Source organism: Vigna unguiculata, chromosome 9 (genome assembly GCF_037176805.1).
Source record: "Vigna unguiculata cultivar grain cowpea cultivar isolate G323 ecotype 2 chromosome 9, ASM3717680v1, whole genome shotgun sequence".
Lineage (NCBI taxonomy): Eukaryota > Viridiplantae > Streptophyta > Magnoliopsida > Fabales > Fabaceae > Vigna > Vigna unguiculata.
The window spans coordinates 45,984,819-46,012,332 of record NC_140800.1 but is presented as its reverse complement, the minus strand read 5'-3'; the positions used below and the strand labels follow the sequence as shown (position 1 = coordinate 46,012,332).

At 34.3% G+C, this 27,514-nt stretch overlaps 7 protein-coding genes across 15 annotated transcripts; 6 read left to right on the top strand and 1 right to left on the bottom strand.

The window, feature by feature from the left end:
* The first annotated feature begins 1,222 nt into the window (after positions 1-1,222).
* LOC114164616 (uncharacterized) lies at positions 1,223-2,378 on the top strand. Its single transcript, XM_028049346.2, has one exon. It carries the CDS (start codon positions 1,407-1,409, stop codon positions 2,259-2,261), a length of 855 nt encoding a protein of 284 aa, XP_027905147.1. The 5' UTR covers positions 1,223-1,406; the 3' UTR covers positions 2,262-2,378.
* A 1,186-nt stretch (positions 2,379-3,564) lies between these two features.
* On the top strand, positions 3,565-4,823 carry LOC114164361 (uncharacterized). Its single transcript, XM_028049000.2, has one exon. The coding sequence runs from the start codon at positions 3,824-3,826 to the stop codon at positions 4,712-4,714; it is 891 nt and encodes a 296-aa protein (XP_027904801.1). The 5' UTR covers positions 3,565-3,823; the 3' UTR covers positions 4,715-4,823.
* Positions 4,824-10,475: 5,652 nt separating this feature from the next.
* On the top strand, positions 10,476-14,412 carry LOC114164408 (glucose-1-phosphate adenylyltransferase large subunit 1-like). Of its 2 annotated transcripts, none has more exons than XM_028049077.2 (15): positions 10,476-10,776; positions 10,891-11,136; positions 11,235-11,357; positions 11,452-11,622; positions 11,764-11,856; positions 11,953-12,036; positions 12,122-12,177; positions 12,341-12,434; positions 12,770-12,955; positions 13,065-13,145; positions 13,236-13,322; positions 13,438-13,542; positions 13,630-13,736; positions 13,883-13,943; positions 14,046-14,412. In XM_028049077.2, the coding sequence occupies exons 2-15, from the start codon at positions 10,909-10,911 to the stop codon at positions 14,145-14,147; spliced, it is 1,578 nt and encodes a 525-aa protein (XP_027904878.1). In that variant the 5' UTR covers positions 10,476-10,776; positions 10,891-10,908; the 3' UTR covers positions 14,148-14,412. The 2 variants fall into 2 exon arrangements, with proteins under 2 accessions (XP_027904878.1, XP_027904879.1); XM_028049078.2 differs by having other exon boundaries at positions 10,541-10,776; positions 10,888-11,136.
* Positions 14,413-14,560: 148 nt separating this feature from the next.
* On the top strand, positions 14,561-16,966 carry LOC114195984 (SNF1-related protein kinase regulatory subunit gamma-1-like). The gene is made up of 7 exons (XM_028086449.2): positions 14,561-15,143; positions 15,248-15,420; positions 15,496-15,588; positions 15,668-15,826; positions 15,901-15,983; positions 16,106-16,297; positions 16,377-16,966. The coding sequence occupies exons 1-7, from the start codon at positions 14,954-14,956 to the stop codon at positions 16,762-16,764; spliced, it is 1,278 nt and encodes a 425-aa protein (XP_027942250.1). The 5' UTR covers positions 14,561-14,953; the 3' UTR covers positions 16,765-16,966.
* Positions 16,967-17,359: 393 nt separating this feature from the next.
* On the top strand, positions 17,360-19,789 carry LOC114195983 (protein RER1B-like). Of its 3 annotated transcripts, none has more exons than XM_028086445.2 (4): positions 17,360-17,541; positions 17,687-18,083; positions 19,133-19,313; positions 19,462-19,789. In XM_028086445.2, the coding sequence occupies exons 2-4, from the start codon at positions 17,734-17,736 to the stop codon at positions 19,513-19,515; spliced, it is 585 nt and encodes a 194-aa protein (XP_027942246.1). In that variant the 5' UTR covers positions 17,360-17,541; positions 17,687-17,733; the 3' UTR covers positions 19,516-19,789. The 3 variants fall into 3 exon arrangements, with proteins under 3 accessions (XP_027942246.1, XP_027942249.1, XP_027942247.1); XM_028086448.2 differs by having other exon boundaries at positions 17,383-17,541; positions 17,727-18,083; XM_028086446.2 differs by having other exon boundaries at positions 17,388-17,541; positions 17,640-18,083.
* A 1,376-nt stretch (positions 19,790-21,165) lies between these two features.
* Positions 21,166-22,561, bottom strand: LOC114196036 (phenylcoumaran benzylic ether reductase POP1-like). The gene is made up of 5 exons (XM_028086527.2): positions 22,341-22,561; positions 22,112-22,246; positions 21,782-22,019; positions 21,505-21,708; positions 21,166-21,426 (listed from the first exon to the last, which is right to left on the bottom strand). The coding sequence occupies exons 1-5, from the start codon at positions 22,527-22,529 to the stop codon at positions 21,260-21,262; spliced, it is 933 nt and encodes a 310-aa protein (XP_027942328.1). The 5' UTR covers positions 22,530-22,561; the 3' UTR covers positions 21,166-21,259.
* A 71-nt stretch (positions 22,562-22,632) lies between these two features.
* Positions 22,633-23,846, top strand: RD2 (Adenine nucleotide alpha hydrolases-like superfamily protein). Of its 6 annotated transcripts, none has more exons than XM_028086534.2 (5): positions 22,633-22,950; positions 23,079-23,158; positions 23,308-23,426; positions 23,532-23,598; positions 23,683-23,846. In XM_028086534.2, exons 1-4 carry the CDS (start codon positions 22,761-22,763, stop codon positions 23,581-23,583), a joined length of 441 nt encoding a protein of 146 aa, XP_027942335.1. In that variant the 5' UTR covers positions 22,633-22,760; the 3' UTR covers positions 23,584-23,598; positions 23,683-23,846. The 6 variants fall into 6 exon arrangements, with proteins under 6 accessions (XP_027942335.1, XP_027942331.1, XP_027942333.1 ...); XM_028086530.2 differs by having other exon boundaries at positions 22,643-22,950; positions 23,522-23,598; XM_028086532.2 differs by having other exon boundaries at positions 22,653-22,992; positions 23,532-23,592.
* The last annotated feature ends 3,668 nt before the right edge of the window (positions 23,847-27,514 follow it).

Here is a 27,514-nt window from a genome sequence, read left to right as displayed (position 1 = left end):
CTTCTCACCACCAAATCATTTCATTTTCCCATTATAATATTGAAAAAAGGCATCTTTGCAAAATCAAAGTATCAAATGAGGAGCATGCATCATAATAGAAGCTATTATGTGGAGGAGAGTTTACGCACTTGTCTGCCTAGAACATGACAAGAATAAGAGAGAGAGAATCTTTATTTTCTGATATCAATATATTAATTAAGCATTCATAAACGTATGAACTTGTTCTACTATTTGTCATTTTGTTAGTTGTTATCACTGAGTCATTAGTACTAGAAATTAATTGAACCAAATTGGTTAGGAAACATGAAGGGTGTAAGGGAGATACTTAAGCAATGCAGTACAGTGACAAGATGACAGCAAATCTGGTTTTGTTCTGCTGGTAGTATGAAACTTTATCATTACATGGTGATTATGTACATTTTAGTCTTTGGTGCCTTCCCTCTACTGAGATTAGTTCAATGCATATTGTGAGTTTGGGATACAAGCAAACAAATACCATTATTCAAAAGGGATATGTAACTCTTTGACTATTCACAACGTTGTTTGGTCGATGCTTTTCATGAATCAAGCTTCCTAAACCCCATTTCTTAATTTTTAAGTTGGGAATCACACGAATATTATATCTTCCTATAGATGAGATGCCTTTGCTATGTCTCCTCCATCTTTTCAGGTCCAAGATATATATAAAATCTCAAATTGTGAACTCCAAGAGGGCATTGAACGTTGGAAATGGATCTAGTGTCTGCTGGAAGAAAAGCAGATCCATTTATAAATACAATCAAATTGAACATGTTGTTGAACTGTATAGGGCTTGATAATCGGAACCAAAGTGGGGGTATGGTATCTCTTCATCTTCAGACATCAAAGATTGTTCATATCTGGATGGCGATGACCATGCAGTGTTTCCAGGAAATGCATGTATTATGTAGAAATAGTTGCACGTTTATACATTAATAAATGTTGAATTAATTCATTGATGTCAAATTCTGTCTTGCTCTAGGTAGACAAGTTCATAAACTGAATTTTATTTATCAATTGAAACAACTCCTCCTCTAGACAATAGCTTCTATTCTGATGCATGCTCCATGGAGTCTGATATTTCATGTGATTGGCAAAGTTAAAAATTCAGGAATGAGGAAGGGTGGATGCATTATAAGCATTGCCAGGCCTAGACATTAAAGGGAATATATTCTTCTTGTCTCGTCATGTAATACAATATGATAGAACACTCATTATGTGGCATTTAAGGGAGAAATTAAAAAGCAAACTTCTCCAACAATTCCTCCACTATATATAGAGTAGATGCTAAGTTTCCAACCCTTAAAACTCGAAGACTCGAGAGTTCAAAACACACAACACAGTCTTATCCATCCCTAACCCTTTTGTTTTCTGAAGATAAAGGATAAATGGCAGTCACTGAAATAAACACAAAGAGCTCTCTGCACACTCGCAGCAACAGCTTTCCATCCGCACCTCACCCAGTCATATCACAATATGAGGAGCATCTTCAAAGACTGAAGGATTGTGAAGCTGCTTCTTCACTGAGCCACAAACTTGATGGTTTGCTTGATTTGCACGACTGCACTGATAAGTTGCTTCATTTGACAAGCAAACAACAAGTATTAGCACGAGAGTGCAGTGACAAATGTGTTGATGGCCTTCTGGAAGGGTCTTTGAGGCTCTTGGATATCTGCAGTACAGCTAAAGAATGCTTACTGATATCAAAGGAAAGCCTGCATGAACTTCACTCGGTCATCCGAAGAAGGAAAGGTGATGAAACTGTTTGCACAATTGAGGGTGGGAAATACTTGGCTTCAAGGAACAAATTGAAGAAAGCAATTAGAAAGGCCTTGAGAAATTTGAAAGCGATCAAGAGTGAGTCTGCACTTTTTCCTTCGAACAAAGTGCTTAGTATCTTAACAGAAGCAGAAGAGATCACAATGAAGTCATTAGAATCTTTGTTGGTGTTTATCTGTGACCCGAAGGGACAACCAAAACAGAGCAAATGGTCGGCAATCTCAAAGCTGATGCAGCCTAAAAGAGTTTCTTGTGACTCTCAAGAATCAAAGACAAATGAATTTGAGACAGTAGATGCAACTTTGCTGTCTCTCCTCCGTCACAAGTCTTCTTCTATGGTGTATCTTCAAAGCCATCTTGAGAATTTGGAGATATGCATTCAGGATCTAGAACTAGGAGTTGAGCACCTCTCAAGAAAACTAATTAGGAACCGAGTTTCCCTTCTCAACATCTTCAATCACTGATCATTGTACATGTCTATGATTTTTCTGAACTCAATTTTGACCCCACAAGTATTGTCTACCAATTGTACATTAATGTGAGTTAAGTTATGTTCTTTCTAAAGAACATGTGTTAATTAAGGATCAAACTACAGTTATTTCATCTTCTTGCTTGTTCCCTGTTCTTTAGTACTCTCAAAATCTTATCTTTCAATTTCCCTTTATTCTTTCAAATGTTCACGTCTGGAATAAGTGAAAGCAAAGTATAGATTGAACAAACATTTTACAATTTTAAAACTTTAACACTGTGACCTGCTTTCTTGATCTATACAAGAAAGAAAATGAAAAGAATGGTCAAGGAGGAGGACTAAAGTTTCAAGATTAGAAAACATAAAGTTATTAAGAGAGGAAAGAAAAAAGAAAACTCAGCAAATAAAGTATTCAATCCACATGTGATTCGAAGTCAATTTGAACATGGATCCTAGCTGTCAAGCTTAATATTGTCATCAGGTCAATGGTTAAATCGAAATTTAAATGTCCATTCGCACATGTTGGGAAAAAAAATACAAAAGGAAGATGATTGTGCTCCTTTTATGAAGACAAGCTGATTGGTGTCTTATCTTAATATGCAGTTTATTATTAAGTGATGTGCAAGACAGCAGAGAGGTTAAAGTCCAAGTTTTATTGCTATATTAAACGAGCTTCTGCTGTGAAGGACCAATAAGCTTCATTAAAATAGAACCATCTACCATCAAGTATGATTAAAAATATTTTTCTGAGACTTCATGTGTAAATTAATAATAGAGATTGAATTAAGAAAGAATTTCTAACACAGGATTGTGGCTAAACTTTTTCTGTTTTTCCTTTATTGTGAACTTGACTTTATGTAAAGTTTGTAAACTATCCAAGTCCAGTAATAAACTTATTACTTAACTTGAAGATGAAAAACCCACAGAAACTGAAACACACATAATGAGTTTGTGACAGAAAAAGAGACGGAAACATCCCACAAAACAAGCTCTGGTTTGGCTTGACTTTTAGTTATCTGTTTCAATGAGCGCACGTGTATTGCATCTTCATACTCTGGAAAAAAAGTTGTATAGCCTGTTATAGAAAACCGGGGCACACACACCAAGGATTAGCTTAATATTAATATTTAAGTTAAATGTTACGTGCGAACAAGTGATACGATGTGATTCTTGTTCCTACGAGAGAGCGTTTTCAAGCATTGTTTTACCCTTAATTCAGAAGTCCACGGGTGCAGATGAGTTACATTTAAGGTTGAAACACGTTTTAGGTGAGGCATTTGCATTGAATATGTCATAATCATTAATCATGCATGTGAAAGAGCAAGTTGAGACAAAATAACGAGTTGGATAGTTTCCTTGGTGGGAGACACTATTCTAACACTTCTGTAATTATGTTTAGATCCAAATCTCGATTAGTTAGCCTTATTGATATTTGTTTTAGAAGAGATTCTTTATGCCTCCAACAGCCATAATATATATTGACAAGGTGCCATTAGCTGATGCACAGACTCATCAACTCTACATTAAAAATCAAGTCTTTTTCTCTCCTGAGAAAAAATGGCATCCTCTCCCTTGAACCCAAAATCCAATTCCCATGGGCGTTCAAATAGCTTGCCCTCAAGACCACACCCTCTGATTCTAGAATGCAATGAGCACTTGGACAGCTTAAGGGCTTCCAAAGCAACCACCTTTTCCTCATTGTTTCTCAGCCAAAACATAAGATGCTTGCAGGATCTGATAGAGAGTGTTGAAAAATTGACCCATCTTCCCCTCACTCAAGATGTCCTTCTCCATGAGCGTGAAGAGAAATGGGTAGATGAGGTTTTGGATGGATCCCTAAGGCTCTTAGATGTGTGCAGTGCCGCCAAAGATGCTTTACTGCACACAAAAGAATGCACACGTGAGGTTCATTCGATGATAAGAAGGAAGAGGGGTGGTGAAGTGGAGTTGGCAGCAGAGGCTAAGAAATTCTTGACATCTAGAAAGGTGGTGAAAAAGGCCATCTCCAAAGCCTTGGCAAGTTTGAATGCCTCTTCAAAGAGTTCCAACATCTCTTCCACCACAGACAAAGATCACCAAACACTGTCTTTGATTACCTTATTACAAGACACGGAAGTGGCAACACTGTCAACATTTCAGACAGTGTTGCAGTTTATCTCAGCCTCAACAGAAGCAAAGTCAAACACCTGGCGTTCAATTTCGAAGCTAATTCAGGCAAAGAGAGTGGGTTGCTCGGAAGTGGCGGATGAAAATGAATTTGCCCAAGTGGATGCAGCATTGCAGTCCTTTGTATTTGCCAAGACATCCAAATGTGAAGAAACAAAGAATCTGCAAAGGCAGTTGGAGAAAATGGAGTCGTGCATTCAAGACTTTGAAGAAGGACTCGAGTTTCTGTTTAGGCGACTAATCAAAATAAGAGTCTCCCTTCTTAATGTTCTTAACCACTAGTCCAACATACCTGGGACTCAATTTTTGTACTCATCGAAATAGATACATTTGTACATGCAAATCATACATGTATATGCCTACTGATATAATGAACTCAAAATCTTTCTCATATTTTGTTGTTATCTTATCTCTCTGGTGGATTTTTTTGGAAGGAAAATGAAATATTTTATGTGATATCTTTTAAGTGATTTACTAATTTTTTATATTTATATTTTTAGTATTCTAAAATTATTATTGATATTTTTGGAAACTTGAACATCGATTACATCAGCATAATCATGTGTTACCTCAGCACAATCATGCGAAAAGCAATATACACGTGCTAGGCAACAAAATCGTGTGCAATCCTAAAATTGTCACGCAGGATTTAACTGAGCCCATAGTTTAGTTCTATTTAAAGTATATCGTGTTACGCATTTTCAAAATTAAACTTTTCCGTTGCAGTAAATATTTTGTTTTATTCTCTCTATGAAACTTTTCTCTTCACTTTCTCCACAATAAAAGTAGTCTCAGGGTAAAAGATGTAAATTTTGTAAGTACTAATTTATGAGTTTGTTTTTTTGTATTCCCCTTAAATGGTTGAATTATTTCATTATTCTTATGATTTTTACGAATTGATATTTTTTAATCACTTAATTTCTTACAACCAGACTTATTAATTGACGGAGGACTGCTAGAATAATAAAAATTATAAATTTTGAATTATCGACCTTAATTTTTGTTTTCTTTTCCAAATATGTTCTTAGTACTTATTATAATATTATTAATATATCACTAATTTAAAATTTTAAAGAACCATCAATCACCATGACAAAAATATCTAATTGAATAGTCATTATTTTAGACGAAGATACAGTAATAAATTTAAAATAAATCATATTCTAATTGAGCTTTTATTACTTCTTAATTGTGTGCAAAGTTTCTTTTTTCTTTTTATTGTTATCTTTTGAAATCTGTTTCTATATGTTGGATTTGAAATTGCCTGAACTATGGTATAAGATTCTTTAATTACGCTATTTACACTCCCCACTTTACAATTTTGACAATTTAAAAAAATAATAATTTCGGATAGAATGTGTGAAAGAAAAAATATCAGCTTAATTAAGTTTTGTTTAATAAATTATAGTATTTTCAATTAAATCTTTATTTAAAATTTATGTTATAAAGTGTTTAAAGTGTTTTTACTTTTGTATAACTGTTCCCAATAAGCTTATACTGTGACATCGCTCTATAATTTTATTAAAGAAAAATATGGCAGGACACATCACATCCTTAATAAAATTACATTAATTATATATATATATATGTAAAAAAATATTTATTATAAGAAAATCATGATTTAATAAAATTATTCTTTTAATAAAAATCCAATTAAATGTAGTGAAATTTATAAATTACTTAAGACTTGATTAAGTAAAATAAAAAATCCTAGCTGATAAAAACAATTATATGATTTATTGTTATATTATTTAATTTTAAATTTTATATTACAAATTATTTGAATAAAGTTTTAATGTTGAAAATATTACATTTATAAACACAGTTATCTATCTAAACATTTTCTTCTTATTAAGTACGAGTATAATTTACTTTTCATTGTCATACTCAAATATTTTTCTTTAAAAAGCCAGAAAAATATGGTGAACTCCATTATAATTTTTTAACAAGATTCAAATATTTGTACAATCAAGATGTACAACAATTAGGCCATTACTTATTTTAAATAATTAGTGATTTTAAAGGTTTTATATAACTTGTTTATGATTTTAAAAAAATTTGACCACAATACTTATTTATTTCATTTCTTATTTAAGTCAATTTTAAAAAATAGTTTTAAAAGTGTGTATTACATAAAGATAAAAATACTTTAAATTAGAATTGAAATATTTTAAATATTTGATATTTATTGTATTTTGGTCTTCGTATATAAAATATATGAATTGAATAAAATAACAGGTTTATTTATATAACATGTTTCTCGTATTTTAAAAAAATTAACAATAATATTAAAATCATCATTGTTATATGACCTATATAATAGGAAAAAAAATCTCGCATTTTTCTATTTTACTGTTTTTTTTATGATGAAAGTTATAATTTATTAATTATAAAACAAATTTTTCTAGAGAGACTTAAATTTATTAAAAGTCATGGAAGAAGATTATATCAAAGATCCACATAAAAATCAATGTAAATGCAAATAAAAAAGGAAGATAAAGAAGGCATAATGAAGTCATACTCGTTTGTTTGTTGTCATCTCAAATAATCCATACTAAAAATCATGACTCTCAAATCACCCATAAAAAAATTGTAATTATTTAAAGAAGAACACAAAAGAAAAAAAAAATTAAAGACATGAAAATTTTAACTTAATAGAGATTATAACGAAAGAATATAAAATAATTAATTAATGCTCTTTCAATATATGAAACAATTGCAAAGATCGATCCTCGAACATCCATTAAAATAATTTTCAAACCATAGTTTCGTACAATATAAAAATATCTATCAAAATTGATCAGCGTTTAAACATCTACATCATTTAAATCTTTTAGATCTCACACACCTTACAATGTACTAGTTTTAGTCAAGGATTCTAGAGTTTTATATAAGAATAGTGATATTTTAACCTATTTTTTTATTCATTTTTAACTCATCACTCTTATCATTCTTAGATTACTACATCACATCACAGTAGGTTAAAAATGAGTCAAAAAAGTGGATTAAAGTATCAATTTTCTTTATATAAATAATAAAAAAACAAGTACAAAGATTGATCACAAAAGTCAAAATTTAACAGATTTTAAATAAAAAATATTAAAATATTTAAGAATCCAAATATGAATTTAAGTTCTAACCAATGAAAAAATAACACTATATAATAATAAAAATTTATAAATTCATTATCTTAAGATTTTAGATCGAAAATAATGTCATTGGATTCAGATTTATTATTCCTAATAAAACTTCTCTTTACACCTAACAATTGAGAATAATATTTTACATGATTGAATTCAGATTTATTATTTCTAACAAAACTTCCCCTTTACACCTAACAATAATAACTATAATAAAGAAATAAAAGTTACAACCAAAAAAACACCAATGTGAGTTATCTCGATCACTGTTATGTTTTTGTATTTGCGTTAATGAATTGCTAGCAGACATGTCACATGAATGTTGTCACTTTGTATGTTGTTTTTCTTAATAGGGACAACCAGACCCTTCCGTATCAGATTTTTGGTTTTATTTATATCGATCATTTTAATTATGAAAAAAATATGAATTTATTTATATCGGTACGATATCTATTATATTAAAATTTAAACTTAAAAATCCTTATTATTTTTTAAAAATAAGTAAAAATTATAAACTTCATAATATTAGACCTCTTCGTTAAATCGTTGTAGCTAGTCGCGACAATATTTGAGAAATTAACTTTGATATTATTTAGTATTTCCATAACGAAATCCAACGTTGGAAAATGGTCGCCTTGTCAATTGCAAAAACTATATTTAGCATTAGTTAAATAATTGGTTATTTTTTAAAATATAAAAAAGTGCTTTTTAGTATAAAATAAAATGATTGAAATACGACCAAGAGTTGAGAGTGGTTCTGTCAATGGTCGTGTCTAATGTTGCTGTTGGATTGATATTTTTACATTCAACAACACCACTTCAACGGTGGAGATCGAGTTAAGTGAACCATCATGATTATTTTATAACATGATCATGAATCCACCATTCGTAGACAAAAGAACCAACGGTGGAGGTAATGGAAGGGCACCATATTCACATGAATCATGTATGCATGTATGTATGTGAGTACCATCATCACCAACACTATTGCATTGCATCGATTTCTCTTTCACATGCATTGTTCTCATAATCATTCAGTGTGGGCCTCCAACTTCTGATTAACGGGCCTCATCTTCATCTCCACATTCTTTTGTTTTTATATGATTTTATTATAATGTAATGCTTTCAATAATATACCTTTTTTTTTTGTAAGGAGGGTATTTTTTAAATAGATTATAAGTACATATTTAGAATGATTTTAACATTTAAATGTGATTAATGATTTTATGGTGGTGATAGTAATTAATGTTAATGAAGAACTTAAGCGAGGTGATGGAAAGGTATGTGGACCACAAGAGATGGGCCCACTGACAGATGAAATGGGGCTTGGGCCCCGCTGCGTCTGTGTGAACCGTCCATGGACCTGGCCTGCTCACTCTGGGTAGCCACCTGATCCAGCAGTTACATTATTTCGTAAAATGACAATTACAAGATTGAAGATACCTTTTGTACTTCTCCATCTCATGTTCTTCCAAATTCAAAATATTTGTTTATATACACCATCACTCTTTTTTTTTTCATCTTCTTATTCTGAAATATAAAATGTTTTCAGATTTTCTATTTAATTATGGAATGTTTTGTAGTGAATATATTATTTTTATTATAATATTTGAAAAACTTAAAAGAAATACATTAATGAAATCTTTATCAATTGGTAATGTCAATTTTTACGCGATATGCATTAAACTTAGTTAGTGTTTGGTTATATATTCTTTCGTTTTGGTTATATATAAGTTATAATTATAATTATTGAAAGATTATATAATTATATAATATTGATTTTACACCTATAAAATATTCGATATTATTTTTAACTCAAAAATTTTAAAGTATTTTGCTTTTTTACTTAACCTCCCACTTTAACACATTTAAGTAACAAAAATGAGACTTTCCTACTTAAAAAGTATTATTACGGTAAATGACATTCAATGAAAGTAGTATTATGGATATGTTGATATGGATGAAATTTAGTCTAATACAATTTTATATACAAGGTTTATGAATAAAAAGAAAAAAAAAGGTTAAAATAGGATATCTGGTTATTAGACACTCCATTTTTTTAACTTGTCATCTTTTCTATAAAAAAAAAAAAACATTTTTTTCATCCTCTATCTCATCAATTTCGAGATAAATATTTTTCAATTAAATTCTTAATTTAAAGATAAAAATCAATTATAATAACATAACAAAATAAATGTACAATAAATTATAATTTGATTGCAGAAGAGTAAAAAAGTTGAACTGAGAGAAATGAATGAGTTTGGGATTTGTATATGGACATTCTGATAGAATTGGACTATTTGACAGGCCCTTGACAGAGGGATTTGTATACTTCGATTCGATTCTTAAATATTCAGTGGGATCTGAATTTCTCAACGTATTTTTGCTATAAGTTAATGGGAATCATCAGAGACAAATTGTCCTTCTTTCAGACTCAGGAGGCATCAAATGGATTCTTCTCATCTCATTCGGTTCATAAACTCCAATGTTTTTCTACTTTCACCTCAGATTAATGCAGCACGCAGTGATCAATAACGAAACTTCATATTTTATTAGTTTAAAGAACGTGATTATCTTTTATTAAGCAGTGAAATGGAAATGGCAAGAACGAAAATGAAGAAGAAGAACGATTAGTGACAAAATTGCAACATGTGAAATGGATACATAGCTCCAAGGATGGTGAAGATGTGTCAGGTTAAAGCAGTATCTTTGTGTACTATAACACATCGAAGCAAATATGAACCGTAGAAATTCACATCAACATTTTTGGAACGAATCTATATATCAATTATTTGATTTTATTTGATTTCATTTAGGAGCAGTGACCGTAATCGATGACATGTCTTTGTTCCTTAATGTCCATCCCACGTGGCGCAGACACCTAGAAACTTGGACTATGGGAATTGGGGGGCTTGGACTACAGCGGCAAGGCAACATTATTTTATATATATGCTACCTTTTCTATAGTTTTTGGAAACTAAGAATAGTTATCAAAAACCATAAGATTTTTCTCGTGAGCCAATAAAGGCAACCTCTGGTACCTTCATCACCACTCGATCGCATTATAAGTCTAATGATTGACCTTCAATAATCTCAAAAATCAAAATCACTGTTATTGGTTCTTCTGATTTCCTCCACTTTATTGCATACTTACAAAATTTCATTAATTTAATCCTCTTCACCTTCGCCTTCCTTTGTGTCAAGGTAAGCTTTTTTCTTTATGTTATTTAATTTATTACAGTATATCTCATGCCCTTTATGTAATGCACACTTCACAGAGTTTGTAACTCAGCATCTCACCCATCACTTCTTTAGCAGTGAGTTGAGATCACTGCAATGGCTTCTTCTTGTGTGACCCTGAAAGCCAATGCTCACTTGGTGAACTCACAGAAAGGCCATCTTTTTCGTCAAGAAAGTAGCTTTCTTGGGGAAAGACTGAAACTTGGCCTGAACAGCAGTGCCTTTGTGACGAATCGGTTGGCCAAATGTTCAAGAAGCCAGAGGAGGGTGCCGCATGATGTTGCATCTGCTATCCTCACTTCAAACGATGCCAAAGAATCAGTGGTGAGTTGAATTCGATTCTGGGATTCACCTTCTACATTCTTGGACCTTTTTCTTTGTTTGTGTGGTTGCATTTTTATTTGGTGTGTTTTGAGTTTCAGTCCTTGCAAGTGCCTTCATTCATGAGACGAAGGGCTGATCCTAAAAATGTTGTTTCCATCATACTGGGTGGAGGACCTGGGAAGCAGCTATTTCCCCTCACCCAACGCGCTGCCACACCTGCGGTAAGTGAATCCTAAGTTGTTTAATGTTGTGGTTGTTTTGGTCTGAATATTAAGTTGTCGTTGACATGGTGTGTGGCATGCAATGCGTTTTCAGGTGCCTGTGGGGGGATGCTACAGGCTTATAGACATCCCTATGAGCAACTGCATCAACAGTGGCATCAACAAGATATTTGTGCTGACTCAGTTCAACTCTGCATCTCTCAACCGTCACATCGCCCGCACCTATTTTGGGAATGGCATCAACTTTGGGGATGGGACCGTGGAAGTAAGTGCTACACCACCACTTTTGGTTGCTGTGGTTGATGGAGAAATATGAGCCACTAGAGTTCTTGGTTGACCACTTTCAGTTTTGTGGTTCTTAATTATTCATGTGGTCACTAATTAAGCTACCCTAAACTCCTAACAGGTTCTGGCGGCTACTCAAACACCGGGAGAGGCCGGAAAGAAGTGGTTCCAAGGAACTGCAGATGCTGTGAGGCAATTCACTTGGGTATTTGAGGTGGGTGTGAATTTTTTTTTTTTTTTTTTATATACTACTTGGCCTTTTCTTATCACGGTTTGAGCTCCTCTACAAGTAATAGGGTCTTTCTTGCAGGATGCCAAGAACACAAACGTTGAGAATGTATTGATCTTGGCTGGAGATCATCTATATCGAATGGATTACATGGACCTAATACAGGTTTGCAGTGTAATTGTTTTTGTATAATGGATACTATTTTTATTTATCAAAAGTTTTCTGATTTACTTTGGTTACAAATGAACAGAGTCACATTGACAAAAATGCTGATATCACTGTTTCATGTGCTGCTGTGGGTAACAGGTGTGTTCAGACAGATATGTTTTTTTTTTTTTGCTTGATACTACCCCTCGTTTATATAAAGAACAAATTATAGTTTTTCTTAATTTCTTTCCAGGGTGAGTAAATAGAAACCACTAATTTTCTGGTAACAAAAAAATTACAAATTTATTTATCTGCTTTACAGCCGTGCTTCAGATTATGGATTGGTTAAACTAGATGATAGAGGCCGCATCATTCAATTTTCAGAAAAACCAAAGGGTGATGATATGACAGCAATGGTAATTCACAATCTAACCTAATGTTGCATCTTCTTTCTTTCTGTTTTCATGTTATCTAGTAATTTTGTTGTGGTTGCTCACTGCTAGAAAGGAAAAGAAAAAGAAAATTACCATTTCAAGAGTCTTTCCTCCTTGTAGGAGTGATTATCTTTTGCATTATAGCATTTTCCGTGAACTTGCTGGACCAAAATAAGCCTTCAATTCTGATGTTTCATCCTTTTCTTTTCCTTGCCATAGTCATTTGATTTTTCTACAAAACTTGTTGCCATCATAGGAATATGTTCTCAATGTATATTTATCTGATATGTACTCATATTCCTGTTGTATTCTTGCAGCAAGTGGACACCTCTCTTCTTGGGTTGTCACCCCCAGATGCACTGAAGTCACCATATATTGCATCTATGGGGGTTTATGTATTCAAGACAGACGTTTTACTCAATCTTCTAGAATGTAGACATCCTACCTCCAATGACTTCGGATCTGAAATCATCCCTGCAGCTGTGAGGGACCACAATGTCCAAGTAAGAGAAAATTGCATGAATATATCTTCTTTCACATGTTTCTGTACGTTAGAGTTCTAATTATAGCTATGGCGGAGGTAAAAGAGTTATATGTTTGTTGTTTTTGCAGTCATATTTTTTCAGAGATTATTGGGAAGACATTGGAACAATAAAATCCTTTTATGATGCTAACTTGGCTCTTACTGAAGAGGTAGGTTGAAGGTGTTTATGGCTATCATTTTTCTAATTTAATAGTTTTCAAATTTATGACACTCATATGCTCAAAGCCATTCTCTTGCAGAGTCACGAGTTCGAATTTTATGACCCCAAGACTCCCATTTACACATCTCCAGGATTCCTACCACCAACTAAGATTGACAAATGCAGGGTATGACATTGATAAAATTCTATCTCATAATATGTTAGTAACATCATGAAATTATTTGAAATAAAAGAGTAACATCATGAAATGTTTGCTCATTCTGTTTGAGTTTCTTTGGTAGATCGTGGATGCCATTATCTCCCATGGATGTTTCCTACGAGAATGCACAGTGCAACACTCCGTTGTGGGTGAACGTTCACGTTTGGATTATGGAGTTGAAATTCTGGTAAACAACAAACACTTCACATTCTAGACCTGTTATGCTACACCACCCCACTTAAAATTCCTCTTTAACCGATACCTTCTTTTGCAGGACACTGTACTGATGGGAGCGGACTATTACCAAACTGAATCCGAAATTGCTTCTCTCCTGGCAGAGGGGAAGGTCCCAATTGGGATTGGAAGGAATACCAAAATTAGGTACTTTTAACTCATACATAGTTAATGGACGCTAGATTATTGAATCTTTTTATGGGCCTGAAAATATATTGAATGAATATCGTGATAAGAAATAGCATTGTCATAGTAACACAGTTGTTCACATAAATTTGTTAACTTTGTTGAAGGAACTGTATCATTGACAAGAATGCAAAAATTGGGAAAGATGTCATCATCAAGAACAAAGATGTAAGCATGATTTTATCTTTGATCGTGTTTTACAGTCACATGTTTTCTGGTTTAAGCAAACTATTTGTGTCTTGGCTACCAACTCAAATGCTTTCTATGTAGGGCGTTCAAGAGGCAGATAGACCAGAAGACGGGTTTTACATTCGATCAGGAATCACCATCATAGCGGAGAAAGCAACAATAGAAGATGGCACTGTCATATGAAAGGATAGAGCTTATGTCTTGGGCGGTTTGCCCAGAGGCGCTAGGTGAAAGAAGCATTGTGAGGAACACACTCAAACATCTCTGCGGACAGAACGCAATGCTGTGTTAGGTGTGACAATGGAGAAAGCAGAACACCGATTCTCTATTTGTAAAATAGAATCACCCTTCCCCCACCCACCACTACATGTAAAAATAGAATGAATAAAACATGAAAGCCAAGTCGCATGAAAGCAAATAAATTGAAGGACCGATTCTGAGCTGCGAAGTTTCTTTACCACTTTCTAGATTATTATTTGTCATAACCATCAGTTTTTGTTTACAGTCATACGTCAACTGAAGCGCTAACAAAATCTTAAATTTAATGATGAGAGTGTCATGAAAATAGTGGCAGTGGCAATGAATACCAAATATTCCTAGGAAAATGGCACTATCATGTTATATGGTAATACTATAAAAAGAAAAGTAAGTGGTTTCAATTCAACGATACATTCATATTCATATATCACTATATACTTGTTTTCTTAAATTAAGAAGTATGGTTAAAAAATGCATCTTTTTTGTAAATTAAACAATGAAGTCACCTGCCACGTGAAATTGGTTAGATCTATAGTAAATAATTCTCCATTCGGGATAAGTGATTATGAAGAGACGGAGATGCGGAAGTTCTGAGTTTGAAGAAGGTCAAAGTCCTAAACGTGCGGTGAGAGGCACAGGTGGTGAGTGAGGAGGAATGGGAAAAGTGAAAGAGTTGTTGAGCTAAATTAAATGCACGGAGTTTTGCGCACGGAGAAGAAGAAACGAAGACAATGCAATCCGTGAAAACAGCGGAAGTGTTGAACGTCTCGGAAGGTGGGTTAGAAGACAAGGCAAAGAACCTCACTTCAAGCCTCGACAATGGTGACCGCCAACACGTGCAGATTGATTCTGGCACCGCCCTTCAGCAATTTCTTGATCGCATACCCATTAATTCGATACCTGGCATAAAAAACTCACCTGGTACTTTTATTACATTCGTTGCCCACTTATGTTTATGTTCAAGAATCAATGCATGTCGTGAACATTACATGATTCAATGCATGTCCGGTCTCTTGTATCCGAAGTTTTGGAATTGAAAGCCGGAGACAGTTTAAGGGATGCAATTCATACGTTGTACGAAAAGGACGTGTTTTCTGCAGCAATTGTCGACATGGACTCCGATGCGGTTAACATGACGTTTTCAGATCAGTACATTGGTCTCGTTGATTTTACAAGCATGGTTCTTTGGTGCCTTGAGGTATTACCTTTCTATCTGTGATTGATTCCCCCACCCAAATGCCATGCCATTCTAATCACACATGGTATTTGAAAGGAATATGAAAAGATCACAGACAATCTCAAATCTATCAAGAACGGTGGCTTTTTCTCCGTCCTGGACCAGATTCCTCAGATTGGGCAAACCAAGGTTTCCTGCGTTTTCTTTATGCTACCTTCACTTTTTGAATATATTAGATTAAAATCGACTTATACTTCTTGAGTTGTAGATTAGCGAGTTGGCTATGTCATTCCTCTGGGAACCATTTTTCCCCGTAAACTTGGATGATACGGTTTTGCATGCACTGCTACTTCTCTCTAAGCATCAGGTGCACGTTTTGCCGGTCGTGCAGCAACGTGAAGATGGAATCATCGGTTTTGTTACACAGGTATCTGCTGAGTTAAGCACAGGTTTAGAATTATATGGCTGAAGCACAGATATCTTACAGTAATATGCTGCTAGAATGCAGTAGTCCAACACCTTCTTCAATCAAGTGAACTAGAGTGGTTTGATAACATTGCAGACAAGAACTTGTCAGATTTGCGGTATTCAACTCACATTCCTTAATGTACATACATACATACATGATACATCTATTCTCCACTTGCTAAAGTGAATTCGCAATCTTGATTTGTTTCTCTCTGACCCTTTTCTTGTCCTTGCACAGATTTGAAGGCCTAGAAAATCCTAGTTGTGTATTTGCAGACCAAACTGTCGCAGATGCTTTAAAGACGTTCTGCCAAAACCAAACTAGTGCAGTAGCTGTTGTAGATCGAGAAACAAAGAAGCTCCTTGGTAATGTGAGGAAAAGTGATGTTCATATTCTTGTAAAGAATAATGACATCTTTAGAAGTAGAACGTAAGTTCAAGACATGTCCTATCTCTCGATAATTACAGTAACCAATATGACAGAGGTGACTGTTTATATGCAATGACAGGATTTTAACTGTGGGGGAATTCATTCACATGGAGACTGAGAAAGCAGAAACTAAGCCAAGCATTGAACGTGATCAAGGGGCTTTTCTCACCGCAGGAAGTCTTCGGCTGAAGAACAGCTTCATACCCAGAATGGACTTGCCAGTTGCCAGCAATGAAAATGAAACGCTGAAGCAAATAATGGAGCATACCACAGAGACTAACAGCAGTTTCAGCTTTCTCGTCAATGATAAGGAGCAAGTTACAGGTTTTCTCACATTGAGAGATATAATTCTGCAGTTTGCTCCCCCATGTGTTAATTCCACCATTAATGGAGGTGGCTTCTTTGAATTTGCCTTGGAGCAAAGTGGATGTCATGTGAAAGATGGAACTATGATTCGTAATCACTGATCTGATACAGTAATGCTTGAAGACTACTTCTGCAAACTATGTACGGATGCACGAAGAAGAAGCCAACAACAAGAGAAAAACAATACAAGCAAGAAAAAAAAACCAGAAAAGAGAAAGAAATTGTTAGCATTGAGTGAGTAGAGTACAAGTACAAAATTGTGGAATAAATTAGAATTTTATATTTAAATTAATAATTAGTCGACATGTTCACGGGTCTAAAATTCGTATGTTTGAATTAAAATATAGAATTTAATTGGATTGAGTATCTAATAAAAGTTTTGAATTTTATTAATTCGACTCTAACTTTTTCTGATAATGTGGGGGGTGCAGGATAGAGGCACGGCCATAATCTATTGGGCCGCTCGGCAAAGCCCACTTCAAGGAACCTTGCAAGAAAAAGACAATATTAGAACGGAAATACCTTCGAATTTTTATTTTCTTTAAAAAAGTTATAGCTATTTATTTGCAAGAAAAAAGACAATATTAGAACGGAAATAACCTTTGAATTTACATTGAAAGTGAAAATAATAAATAATAATTTTTATGATTTTACTTGTGAAAATTATATGCAGTGAAGAAGGGTACATATGGTAAGTAAGAAAGAAGGTGGTGAGTGAGTTAGCATTAGAAGCACATGACACATAACATAGAACACAAAACAGAACCTTACTTTCCACTTCCATCCTCTTAACATGAAATGAGACACAGAAGAGAACTTGGTTGACGGAATCAAACATTCAAACCCAAACAACCCACCTTGTAGATCCGCACGCACAGGTCAGCTTCAATTCTTGTTCAATTCTCTTTCTTTTCTCTTCTTTTCGTTTCTTTTCCACCTTCTTAGGGTTTCTTTTCCCCGCAAGACACCTTCCCAGATCTCCTTTCCCCCTGTTTCCTAAACCTTGATAAATAACATCAACAGTGAACGATTGTGTTCGTTTGTTGGGATTCTAAATTTGAAGCGTCGGAATGGAGGGAAGTGGCGGTGGTGCTGCTCCGTCGTCTGCGCCGGTGAAGCAATATCTGCAGGAGTTCTCTAAGCTGTTTCAGTATTATCTGGACAAATCTACCCCTCATTCCGCCTACAGATGGATTGGGACATTGGTCATGGCATCCATCTACGTCTTGCGTATTGTTTACGTTCAGGGGTTTTACGTTGTCTCTTACGGCCTCGGAATCTACCTCCTCAATCTCTTGATTGGTTTTCTATCCCCTTTGGTTGATCCAGAGCTCGATCCCTCCAACTCCCCTTTGCTTCCCACCAAAGGATCCGATGAGTTCAAACCCTTCATTCGCCGCCTCCCTGAGTTTAAGTTCTGGTAACTTTCCACGCACACTCTTTCTAATTTTTATTTTAAGTTATGCTAATTCAGGATTTTTATTTTTTTTCGTATCCCTGGATTTGTAATTGCATCATAAACGATAGTTTATAGTCCAGTTTGTAACTGCCTGAGTTTACCATGTTGCACTTACACGGAGAGGAAATAGGAAGATGAAGGGAATTAAACTTAGGGTTCTATTGGAAGAGTTTCTCCATAAGGAATGTATGAAAGAGGAATAGAAAGAAAAGATAATGACATAAGTTTCTCTATGAGGTGTGATTAACTTATGTAAAAGTCAAGATTTAGGGCTAATGTATAAGAACTTTTAGGCATTAAGTTGTATATAAGTTAATTATAGATTATGAAAGAATGAATTTATTTTTTCTTTTTATTTTTCTCATCTCGAAGCTTTTATTGAAAAACTCATCTTAAAATTAGCTTATGTAATCTCGAAGCTTTTATTGAAAAACTTATCTTAAAATTAGATTGTGTAATAATAAACTAATTCTCAGTAATCACTTAGAAGAAAATTAGATGATAAGATGAATTAAGGGCCGGTTTGGATAAAATATTCCGTAAATACTTCTAAAAGAAGAAAATATGAAATATGTTTATGCAAAAACTAAAGTTAGCTTATTTGTATCTTAAGTTGTAAAATTTTCTCGTATTAGTTTATCCAAAATATAATTTCTAACCAATGCATGAACTGATTTGAGTTTGTGGAAACATTTACTTCATATTTTTTTTTATTAAAAGTGTTAATAGAGAAATATATCCACCAAAAAAGTCGTTAGTTTCTCCTGTAATTAAAATCAGTTTTTGGAATAAATTGATGCGTATAAATGAGAAAGTTCTAAACTATTTATGTGGGAAACTTAATTCCTTTTATCGTAATTTCTTTTTCTGAAGTACTTTCTGGTAGTTATCTAACTGGTGTCTAAATTGGAAGTGATTTGGGTGGTGTAAGTTCATTTGTATCTGTAAGTTCTTTATTTACTGAAAGTGGTTGTTGTTTTTCATGCGTGTGAATTTTGTAATGGGTGTAGGTATTCTTTCACCAAGGCTCTCTGCATAGCGTTTGTGATGACCTTCTTTTCCCCGTTTGATGTTCCTGTCTTTTGGCCTATATTACTCTGTTACTGGTTTGTTCTCTTTGTCCTTACAATGAGGCGCCAAGTTGCACACATGATCAAATACAAATATATCCCATTTAACTTGGGGAAGCAGGTTGGTCTTATTCTTAGATTTCCCTTCCATAGTTTATTTGTACAATTGTTAGTATTTCTTTTGTAACTTCAGTGCAGCAAAAGATTTGTTTTTATATTTGTGTCCTTTCTTCCTGAAACATAACACTGTTTCTTTTAATATTTGGCAGAAGTATACTGGTAAGAAATCTTCTGCAGGTAGCAGTGGCTCTCGAGCAGACTGAAAAACTTTGCTCTCACAATGAGGATCTACTTTGTTAGGTTTTCTGAACAATCAGGCTAGTTAATTCCCCCACCTCCACTTTTTTTTTTTTTGAAAGAATTTGTATTTAGGGTATTATGGATGCGTATGCATTATGCAGTGCAGAAAATCTTGTTGCCCACTATTTATTATATTACACATGAAGACGTGCTGATATTGGTACACATGTATTGATTGGATTTCTTGTAAATCTCATCTTGTATTCTTGAATTTGTGATACTAGAATTTTTCCATTACTGGTTCTGCCTCATATTAAGGCAAAGTTCATCTGTCGCTTTAGGCTTTCTGTCTGCCCCAGACATATCGTTAAGATTAGATAGGATGTTGAATTGAACACCCCATCACCGAAAGTAGAGAGATTGGTGGATAAGTTCAGGTTTCCACTAATGTGTCTATTAAAGTGCGTCAAAATCTGGGCCCATTCCTTAGGATGTTATTGATAAGCTGTCTAGACATTGCATTTGATTTGTGACTATGGGACGTTTTGCATTTCCATTTCCATTTTGATGGAAGAAAAAGACCTTAATAAAGAAAGTCATTCAGGTTTCTTTTCTGGAAATTAGTCATCAGCAAAATTTGTGGACACTGTACTAATGACATGGCCTTACCAAGATGGTGGCTCCTGAAACTTCCTTTCAGGTCTGGTGAAAATTGCACACCAGCAGCGAAAGAAAAAAAAAACTCTAGATACCATGTACATAATGATTGTATTTCATTTATTTATTTTATTTTATTAATTATTTTAAAAAATAAAAATCCTTGGAATTGAATTTTGACTTATTTTGTAAAACGAAAAAGTAAAAATCATGGTCATAATTCAATTCCCCGCGATGCAAACGAAAAAGTAAATATTTGCACGAAAAGTGTTGTCAGTGGAAAATTCACATATTGATATATTAAAGGTTCATCCACATAAGTATGACTGTACCCCACATGCATGGGAGAGGCATATGCTGAAGGGAAAATTGTGTTAGAGGTTTTTTCATATTTTGGTGTGACTTCACCAACCAAGATATGAGAGTTGCGTTGAAAAGTTTATTTTGATTAAGAGATAACAAACCCTTGTTTATGCATACTTTTCTACCAAATTTAGAAAAACTATTCATAGAAGTTACAACTCTAAATGCATGCTAACTAATTTTATAGGTCTCCAAAATAAACAATGCTTATAACTTAGTTTATGGTTATTTTTCTATTGCTTGGTATACTATAAATAGAATTACATTTTAAAATATTAATTTTCTTATTTGACGGCTAAAATAAATATCTTAAATTTTTATGTTATATGGTCTCAATATTAAAAAGATCCAAGGGGAAAATGACTGACAGTGGTGTATGGTGAAAATTTTTATATTTCGCAATATCTAGAGGCACTGATATGTACATGCTAAAAATATATGAATAAGACATCAAAACCTTTTTTTTCTTATTAAAATTGTTATATATTTTTTGTATTGAAAAGTCTGAAGTTAAATATCTGTTGGAGAGATAAAATGTGATGTTAACTAGTAGGAAATATACTGACACCCATAAAAAAAATCATTTAATATTTTCTTTAATCTAATAATAAAATTATGATAATGTGACCTAAATCTGTTTCTTTTTGCAAGCATTGAAATTAAATCGGTGCTTTTATATATACAATTGTCTTTATTTAAAGAATAATAATTTTATCAAGAAAATAAACATAGGAATTAGACTGTATTTCAGATAAATTGATTAAGAATCTCATCTACGGTAGTATATTTCACATCTGGATATAAAGTTGAAGCCTCCACTCCAAATGAAGACTCAATTTCAAAGTTAGTATGGTCTCCCTTTACATAAGAAGCATGATCGATTGATAGGATCGTATTCACGGGTGGCGAGGACTCTACAAAAGAACAAAAAGAAAAAGTTATTATCACTACTAAATCTAACTATACTTGAATAATAATCCTCACTTACTAACCTTGAATTTGCTTTAGTACTTGTTCCTCTGAAACATAGATTCTTTCAAGAGTTTTACCTATCTTTGTTTCCCACAGAGTGACAAGCTCATTAAATGATAAGGTATTATTGGGAGGTCGAAGGTAGAGAATTTTGTTCAAAGTTCTGGGATCATCCACTGAATTGATTGTGTAAGTAGCAACATCCTCTTCTTTATTAAAAACAACTGTTGATGCAACAGAAGTTAACAGGTAGACAATTAATATTAATGCATTAATTGTTATGTCATGACATTGTACCTTTGGGATTTCCATCTCCGAGGATAATAACTTTGTCTCTGGGAGGAGTTGTTGCTCCAAGTTGTGAAAAATTGGGTAGGAAGATACCAGCAAAAAAATTGTTGGACACACAAGTGTAGGGAATTCCTTCTGCCTCAATGCTTCGACGAACTTTTACCTTTTGTGCAAACTTAGATTTCACTGGCTCACCTACGTGTGTTCGATCTACATCCATTCCAAACTCAGAGGGATAGAATTTCTGTATGAGTGCATGTGCTGTATTTCATAATTTAAAACTATACACCGAAAGGGGAAAACAAGAAGAAGAAGAAGAAGAAGAAAGAAGAATACCTTAACATTTCCAGCTTCTTTAATTGCAGAAATGATCTTATCTTGGTCCGCTAGCTGGAATTGGCCTACGGTGGAGATCACCACATCCACTTGCTTTATGGCATTCACCAAACTTTGGTGATCACATAGATCTCCCTGAACATAATAAATATAATTAAGGTCAAACTCTTTTTCATAAGGAAAACAAAAACCATGGAGAAATGATTGAGGATTTATGTTGTTAACTTACCTTAACAAGATTGACACCGAGGCTTTTGAATTTGTCGATTAGAGAGGATTTTGCAGGGTTTGAAAGTGTGGATTCCCTCACCAAAACAAAGGTTGGGTGGCCAGCTTTGGCACTCGCTTCCACGATGAACTTTCCGATGTAACCGGTGCCTCCGATCAATAGAATCCTGCTCTTGCTGTTCCCTGCCATTGCTCAGGTTCTTCTTCTTACAACAAAAACCGAGTCCCACATCGATCACGCTATTTGTGATCTTTTATAAATATCGCTTTCACGTTATGTGTGGGCCACATCACATCACTCATTGTTTCAAAAGTGAGATTCATTCTAATCATAAATACAAGATAATAATTTATAGTAATGTTAAATTTAGTTATAATTAGCATCTAAAATAAGAGAAAATCAGGGGGAGTGGTTTTGAGAATGGAGACGGTAATGGAAGATGAAGAATACAACTACAGAGAAGTGAAACTTCCGTCTCTGCTTCCGGTGGCGCCGGAGCCGGAGTTGGAGAGGGAAACCGGGGAAAGGAGAAGAGGAAGGGACATAATCATAGCCATAGATCATGGCCTCAACAGCAAACACGCTTTCGATTGGGCTCTCGTTCATTTTTGTAGGCTCGCTGATACTATCCATCTCGTTCACGTCGTTTCCGGTTTCTACCTTTACTTTTTTCATTTCTTTTTCCCTTTCAATCTGGAAATGGATAATTAGGGTTTTTTTTCTTTGATTTTTTTGCAGATTTGAAGATGAATGATTATTATGAGATAAGCCAGGGGCTGATGGAGAAATTGGCTGTTGAGGCTTTTCAAGTAGCAATGGTTTGCATCTCCTTTTCTTTTCAAGACTTTGATTCCAATCGTGCATTAGTTGTACAAAATAATTGTTGATATTGTTAATTGCAAAACAAACGAAATTCATTTTTGTGAAAGCAATTTTATGATTGATCTCAATAGATGATAAAATGCAGGTGAAAACTGTAGCGAGGATTGTGGAAGGTGATCCAGGAAAAATAATTTGCCAGGAAGCAGAGAGGATCAAACCTGCAGCCGTAATTTTGGGGACCAGAGGCAGAGGCTTCTTGCAAAGGTTTGCTTTGACTCTCTCTGTATCTATCTATATCTCAATCATGATGCATTTATGATTGAACTGAAGCATCATCTTGTGATTGTGATTTTCTTCAGTGTGCTACAGGGAAGTGTTGGGGTGTACTGCTTGCACCACTGTAAAGCAGCACCTATTGTGATTGTTCCTGGTAAAGGTTTGCTTTCGTTACCTTACTCTTCTTTTTTCAACATTTTCTTACAGCTGATTTTTTAAGCATTTTCGTTTCTTTGATCCACAGATGCTGGAGACGAGTCAATAGTCTAGTTACCAGTGGAATTAACTTGTAAAATACTTGTTATGTATATCGTCTTTCGTTTTACCCTGTATCTATAGGTGTGGAGATTGTTATCTTTCTTTTTCTTCCTATCCTTGTTTTAATAAATCAGATTTCAATCGTTCCAATTTTCTTGATCATTTTGACCATTCTGGAATGGTTCTTCTTCGGGATGAAGATAACTATTCGACTTCTCCGGAACGAAAGAGTCCAGGGTCTGTGCTCCTCCACCTTCGAATTCTCTTCTTCCCTTTCGCCTTCTAAATTAACAATACAAATTAAAAATTGTTTCATAAAATATTTAATCATGGTTGAGACATGCAAAACTATTTTAGAAAATTTATTTTAATGGTTATTGCTCTTGGTAATTAAGCTCCTTAAGATCGTGAATCTTTAAATTCAAAAGTACTAATCTAAGGTTACCCTATATGTTCAAGGTCCTTAGTTATAATTGTGCTGCACTTTTCTTCAGTGGTTGAATGACAGAGAAGGAGAAACAACGGCGGCTGAAGAGATGGCTTTGTGTTGGAGAATTTTCTTTTCAAAAAGGAATATTCTCGGAGGTGTATTTAACAATTGCCTTTTCTTATCAGTTGAAAGCCCAATCAAATTGGGCTCACAATACCACACAATGAAGCCTGTTTTCGTAAAGACTATTCGAGGAGCATTGTATGCACGCTTCTCCTTACACTTTCAACACTTCTTCTGTATTTCCAAAAGTTACAATTATGCCCTTCATTAAGATATAACTGAAAGTGGGTAGTGCGTCGCCAACTTCTGCACCCCCAAATAGTATTTCTTCTCCCGTTTGTCTATGTGTCTCACTGTGCCTTCATTTAAAATTTCTCAGTTTCATTCTCGTTTCATTCTCGTGTGGTCCCTGACGTCCCTGAGCTTTCATTTTTGCGTGCTTCATTCTTTCATTGTCTGGTGGTGGTGGTCCCTCTTTGGAGGTTTGTATCACTTTCATTCATTTTCTTTTAAGTTTATTCTCTCAGTGTCGTCTCAGTGTCTGTGCTTGTGGTGGTTGAAGGTTATGTATTTCTTGGTTGTTTGAAGAAAGGTGTTATTGTGAGTAACCTGCATCCTTTTATCTTCTCTCCAAGTGTGGTAGCTGAACTTTTTTTTTCTGTTTATGATGTGAAACGGAATTTGTATTCCGTTCCAGAAACTATGAAACAGCTTTCACATTCTGTTTCAAGAAAACAACACATAATCTTTTATGAAACAGATTCCGGCATCTGTTTCACACTTTTAGGAAACAGATCACATAAGTTGTTTCGGGAAAAATTTAAAGTTTTGTGGGAATACGAATTCCGTTTCACAAAATTGTGAAACGGATTCTGTAATCCGTTTCAAAAGAAATGCGAATTTTTTTCTGAAACGGATTACAGAATCCGTTTCACAATTTTGTGAAACGGAATTCGTATTCCGTTTCCCACAAAATTTTTATTTTTTCCCGAAACAGCTTACGTAATTCGTTTCCTTGCGGAGCATGTGACGGAGGAGGGCGTAGGTGTCGTGGAAGAGGCGGTTGTGGCAGAGGGATTTGAGGAGGGCGTTGTAGAGCGGGAGGGTTTGGGGGCAGTTGAGGATGGCGGCCTTGTTGAAGACCTCGACGGCCTGGTCGATGTGGCGGTGGTGGCCGTAGGCGTCGATGAGGATGGCGACGGCGGCAGGGGAGAGGGAGAGACAGTGGTGGAGGGTGACTTGACGGATGAGGGACCACATGGTTTGATAGTTGTTGGCGTGGGCGAGGGTGATGACGATTTGTTCGAACTCGAGGGAGGTGGGGATGTAGGTGGGGTGTGATCGGGCCCAGTTGAAGAAACAGAGGGAGGGCGTGGGGGCGAAGAACACGGAATACTAGCTCCGAGGTGACGTGGATGCGAAGCTTGTTGAGGGTGTGTTCCAGGTAGAAGTCGCGGTGCACGATGTTGGAGACGTGGTGAATCACCGCGAAGTACTCGTCCTGGGCTGACGTGTTCTCTCTTCTTTATACCTCTCTAACCATTCTTTCTTTTTCCATTTCACACACATACTGCTCCAAATCAAGATTCACTCCTTAATTACATTCAACAACTGCTAAAACGGATTTCACGAAAAACCAACAAAAAAAACTTAAATGGATTCTAAAATCCGTTTCAGCGTCGTCCTACACGGATTCCATAATCCGTTTCTGTAAAAATAAAAAAAAGGAAACGGAATGTGTATTCCGTTTCATCGTCCTCTGACACGGATTCCACATTCCGTTTCAGTACAATTCAAAAAAAAATAAACGAAATGTGTATTCTGTTTCATCGTCCTCCGACACGGATTCCACAATCCGTGCAGAAAATCAGATTCTTGCTTTATTGGGATTTGTTTTGGGGGTGCAGAGCGTCAGGCGTTTTTGGGGTGCAGGGGTATGCGGTCAAAAAACACAATAACTTTTATTTTTTACCATGGACAAATATGAAAATAAATCTGATTTTGGGAGTACAGAAAAGATTCTTGGAGGTGTAGGGAGAAGCCCTCCATTGTATTTGTAGCTTAGTTTCTATCATATAGGACGAATGATTCAGATATAGGAAATTTTTAATAATATAATATTCATAAAATACTTAACTGTAGTGGAGTCATGTAAAAATATTTTAGAAATTTTGAAAAAACAAAAAAGTTAATAGGAAAATATTTTAAGTTGTAAAAGTCCTGGCAAGATTGATCTTGACATCACAAAGTCATTGGAATTTTGTTGTCGTGACTTCAAAATTGCTACTTCAATTCTGCAATTTTGATCAGAAAGCTTATAAATGTTAGGATAAACCCTAATATCTAACTAATTAAACCTAATTCCTAACTAATAACAAATTATATTAAGATTAGACCAAACATTGTTCTAAATAAAGGAAAGATAAGATGACTGCAGCTGTATGTACCGAAAAAGGTAAGCATATAAAGCAATTATCACTTTCCATTTTTTTTTCTATTATTTTGCTTTCTTTTATAAATTAAACACACTCCAAAGGTAATAAAATTTCGAGCAAAAGAACATGTGATTTGAAACAAATAAATTGGAAGTTTGGTGTAGAAAGGTTTGAAAAGAAATAAAAGGAACACTCTAATTTATTATTTAGACGTGAATTATTGTCTCGTTTTTAGTTTCTTATTTTATCTATTTTGGTATCTCTATAACGTCAAGGAAAAAGGTTAAATTATTTTTTTCTTTTAATTTTTTATTAATCCGATTTATTGAGTAAAACGTATAATAATTTGGGGAATTTGCATACATTTTCCGATATATATATATATATATATATATATATATATATATATATATATATGTATGTGTGTGTGTGTGTTTTTGTACTTACATATTAGCCGCTCATGATATCTTTTCTTCAAAGAATAATGGTTGAATCTTGTTACGAATTCAATCATGCTATATCGTTTAAATAAATTAAAAACAAATGTTGGTTTAAAATAATTTAAAAGTATATATATATATATATATATATATATATATATATATATATATATATATATATATATATATATATAAGGTTTTAATAAAATTAAGCAAGGTTTCAATAAAGAATATCTCACATTATATATTTAATATAGAGTTGTTAAAATAGTTAACACAACCCGGTTTAACTTGATCCATCATGACTTGGTCATTTAATGAATCAATTCAACTCAATTTAAGCGAACCAAAAAAATTTAAACTCGATCTAATCCACCAGAGATTGTTAGGTTAAATAGATTGACTCTCTGACTCAAAAAATAACTTAAGTAATTTTTAATACAAAACCAT

Coding starts and splice junctions, on each gene's coding strand:
- LOC114164616 (XM_028049346.2), top strand. CDS start 1,407: ATGGCAGTCACTGAAATAAACACAAAGAGCTCTCTGCACACTCGCAGC.
- LOC114164361 (XM_028049000.2), top strand. CDS start 3,824: ATGGCATCCTCTCCCTTGAACCCAAAATCCAATTCCCATGGGCGTTCA.
- LOC114164408 (XM_028049077.2), top strand. CDS start 10,909: ATGGCTTCTTCTTGTGTGACCCTGAAAGCCAATGCTCACTTGGTGAAC. Junction 12,435..12,769: donor GTGATGATATGACAGCAATG/GTAATTCACAAT, acceptor GTATTCTTGCAG/CAAGTGGACACCTCTCTTCT. Junction 13,944..14,045: donor TCATCATCAAGAACAAAGAT/GTAAGCATGATT, acceptor CTTTCTATGTAG/GGCGTTCAAGAGGCAGATAG.
- LOC114195984 (XM_028086449.2), top strand. CDS start 14,954: ATGCAATCCGTGAAAACAGCGGAAGTGTTGAACGTCTCGGAAGGTGGG. Junction 15,144..15,247: donor TGGCATAAAAAACTCACCTG/GTACTTTTATTA, acceptor TTGTATCCGAAG/TTTTGGAATTGAAAGCCGGA. Junction 16,298..16,376: donor GACATCTTTAGAAGTAGAAC/GTAAGTTCAAGA, acceptor ATGCAATGACAG/GATTTTAACTGTGGGGGAAT.
- LOC114195983 (XM_028086445.2), top strand. CDS start 17,734: ATGGAGGGAAGTGGCGGTGGTGCTGCTCCGTCGTCTGCGCCGGTGAAG. Junction 18,084..19,132: donor CTCCCTGAGTTTAAGTTCTG/GTAACTTTCCAC, acceptor TAATGGGTGTAG/GTATTCTTTCACCAAGGCTC. Junction 19,314..19,461: donor CATTTAACTTGGGGAAGCAG/GTTGGTCTTATT, acceptor AATATTTGGCAG/AAGTATACTGGTAAGAAATC.
- LOC114196036 (XM_028086527.2), bottom strand. CDS start 22,529: ATGGCAGGGAACAGCAAGAGCAGGATTCTATTGATCGGAGGCACCGGT. Junction 22,020..22,111: donor AAGAAGCTGGAAATGTTAAG/GTATTCTTCTTT, acceptor GCACTCATACAG/AAATTCTATCCCTCTGAGTT. Junction 21,709..21,781: donor CGGAGATGGAAATCCCAAAG/GTACAATGTCAT, acceptor TTGCATCAACAG/TTGTTTTTAATAAAGAAGAG.
- RD2 (XM_028086528.2), top strand. CDS start 22,761: ATGGAGACGGTAATGGAAGATGAAGAATACAACTACAGAGAAGTGAAA. Junction 22,993..23,078: donor TCTCGTTCACGTCGTTTCCG/GTTTCTACCTTT, acceptor ATTTTTTTGCAG/ATTTGAAGATGAATGATTAT. Junction 23,599..23,682: donor TGTGATTGTTCCTGGTAAAG/GTTTGCTTTCGT, acceptor TTTGATCCACAG/ATGCTGGAGACGAGTCAATA.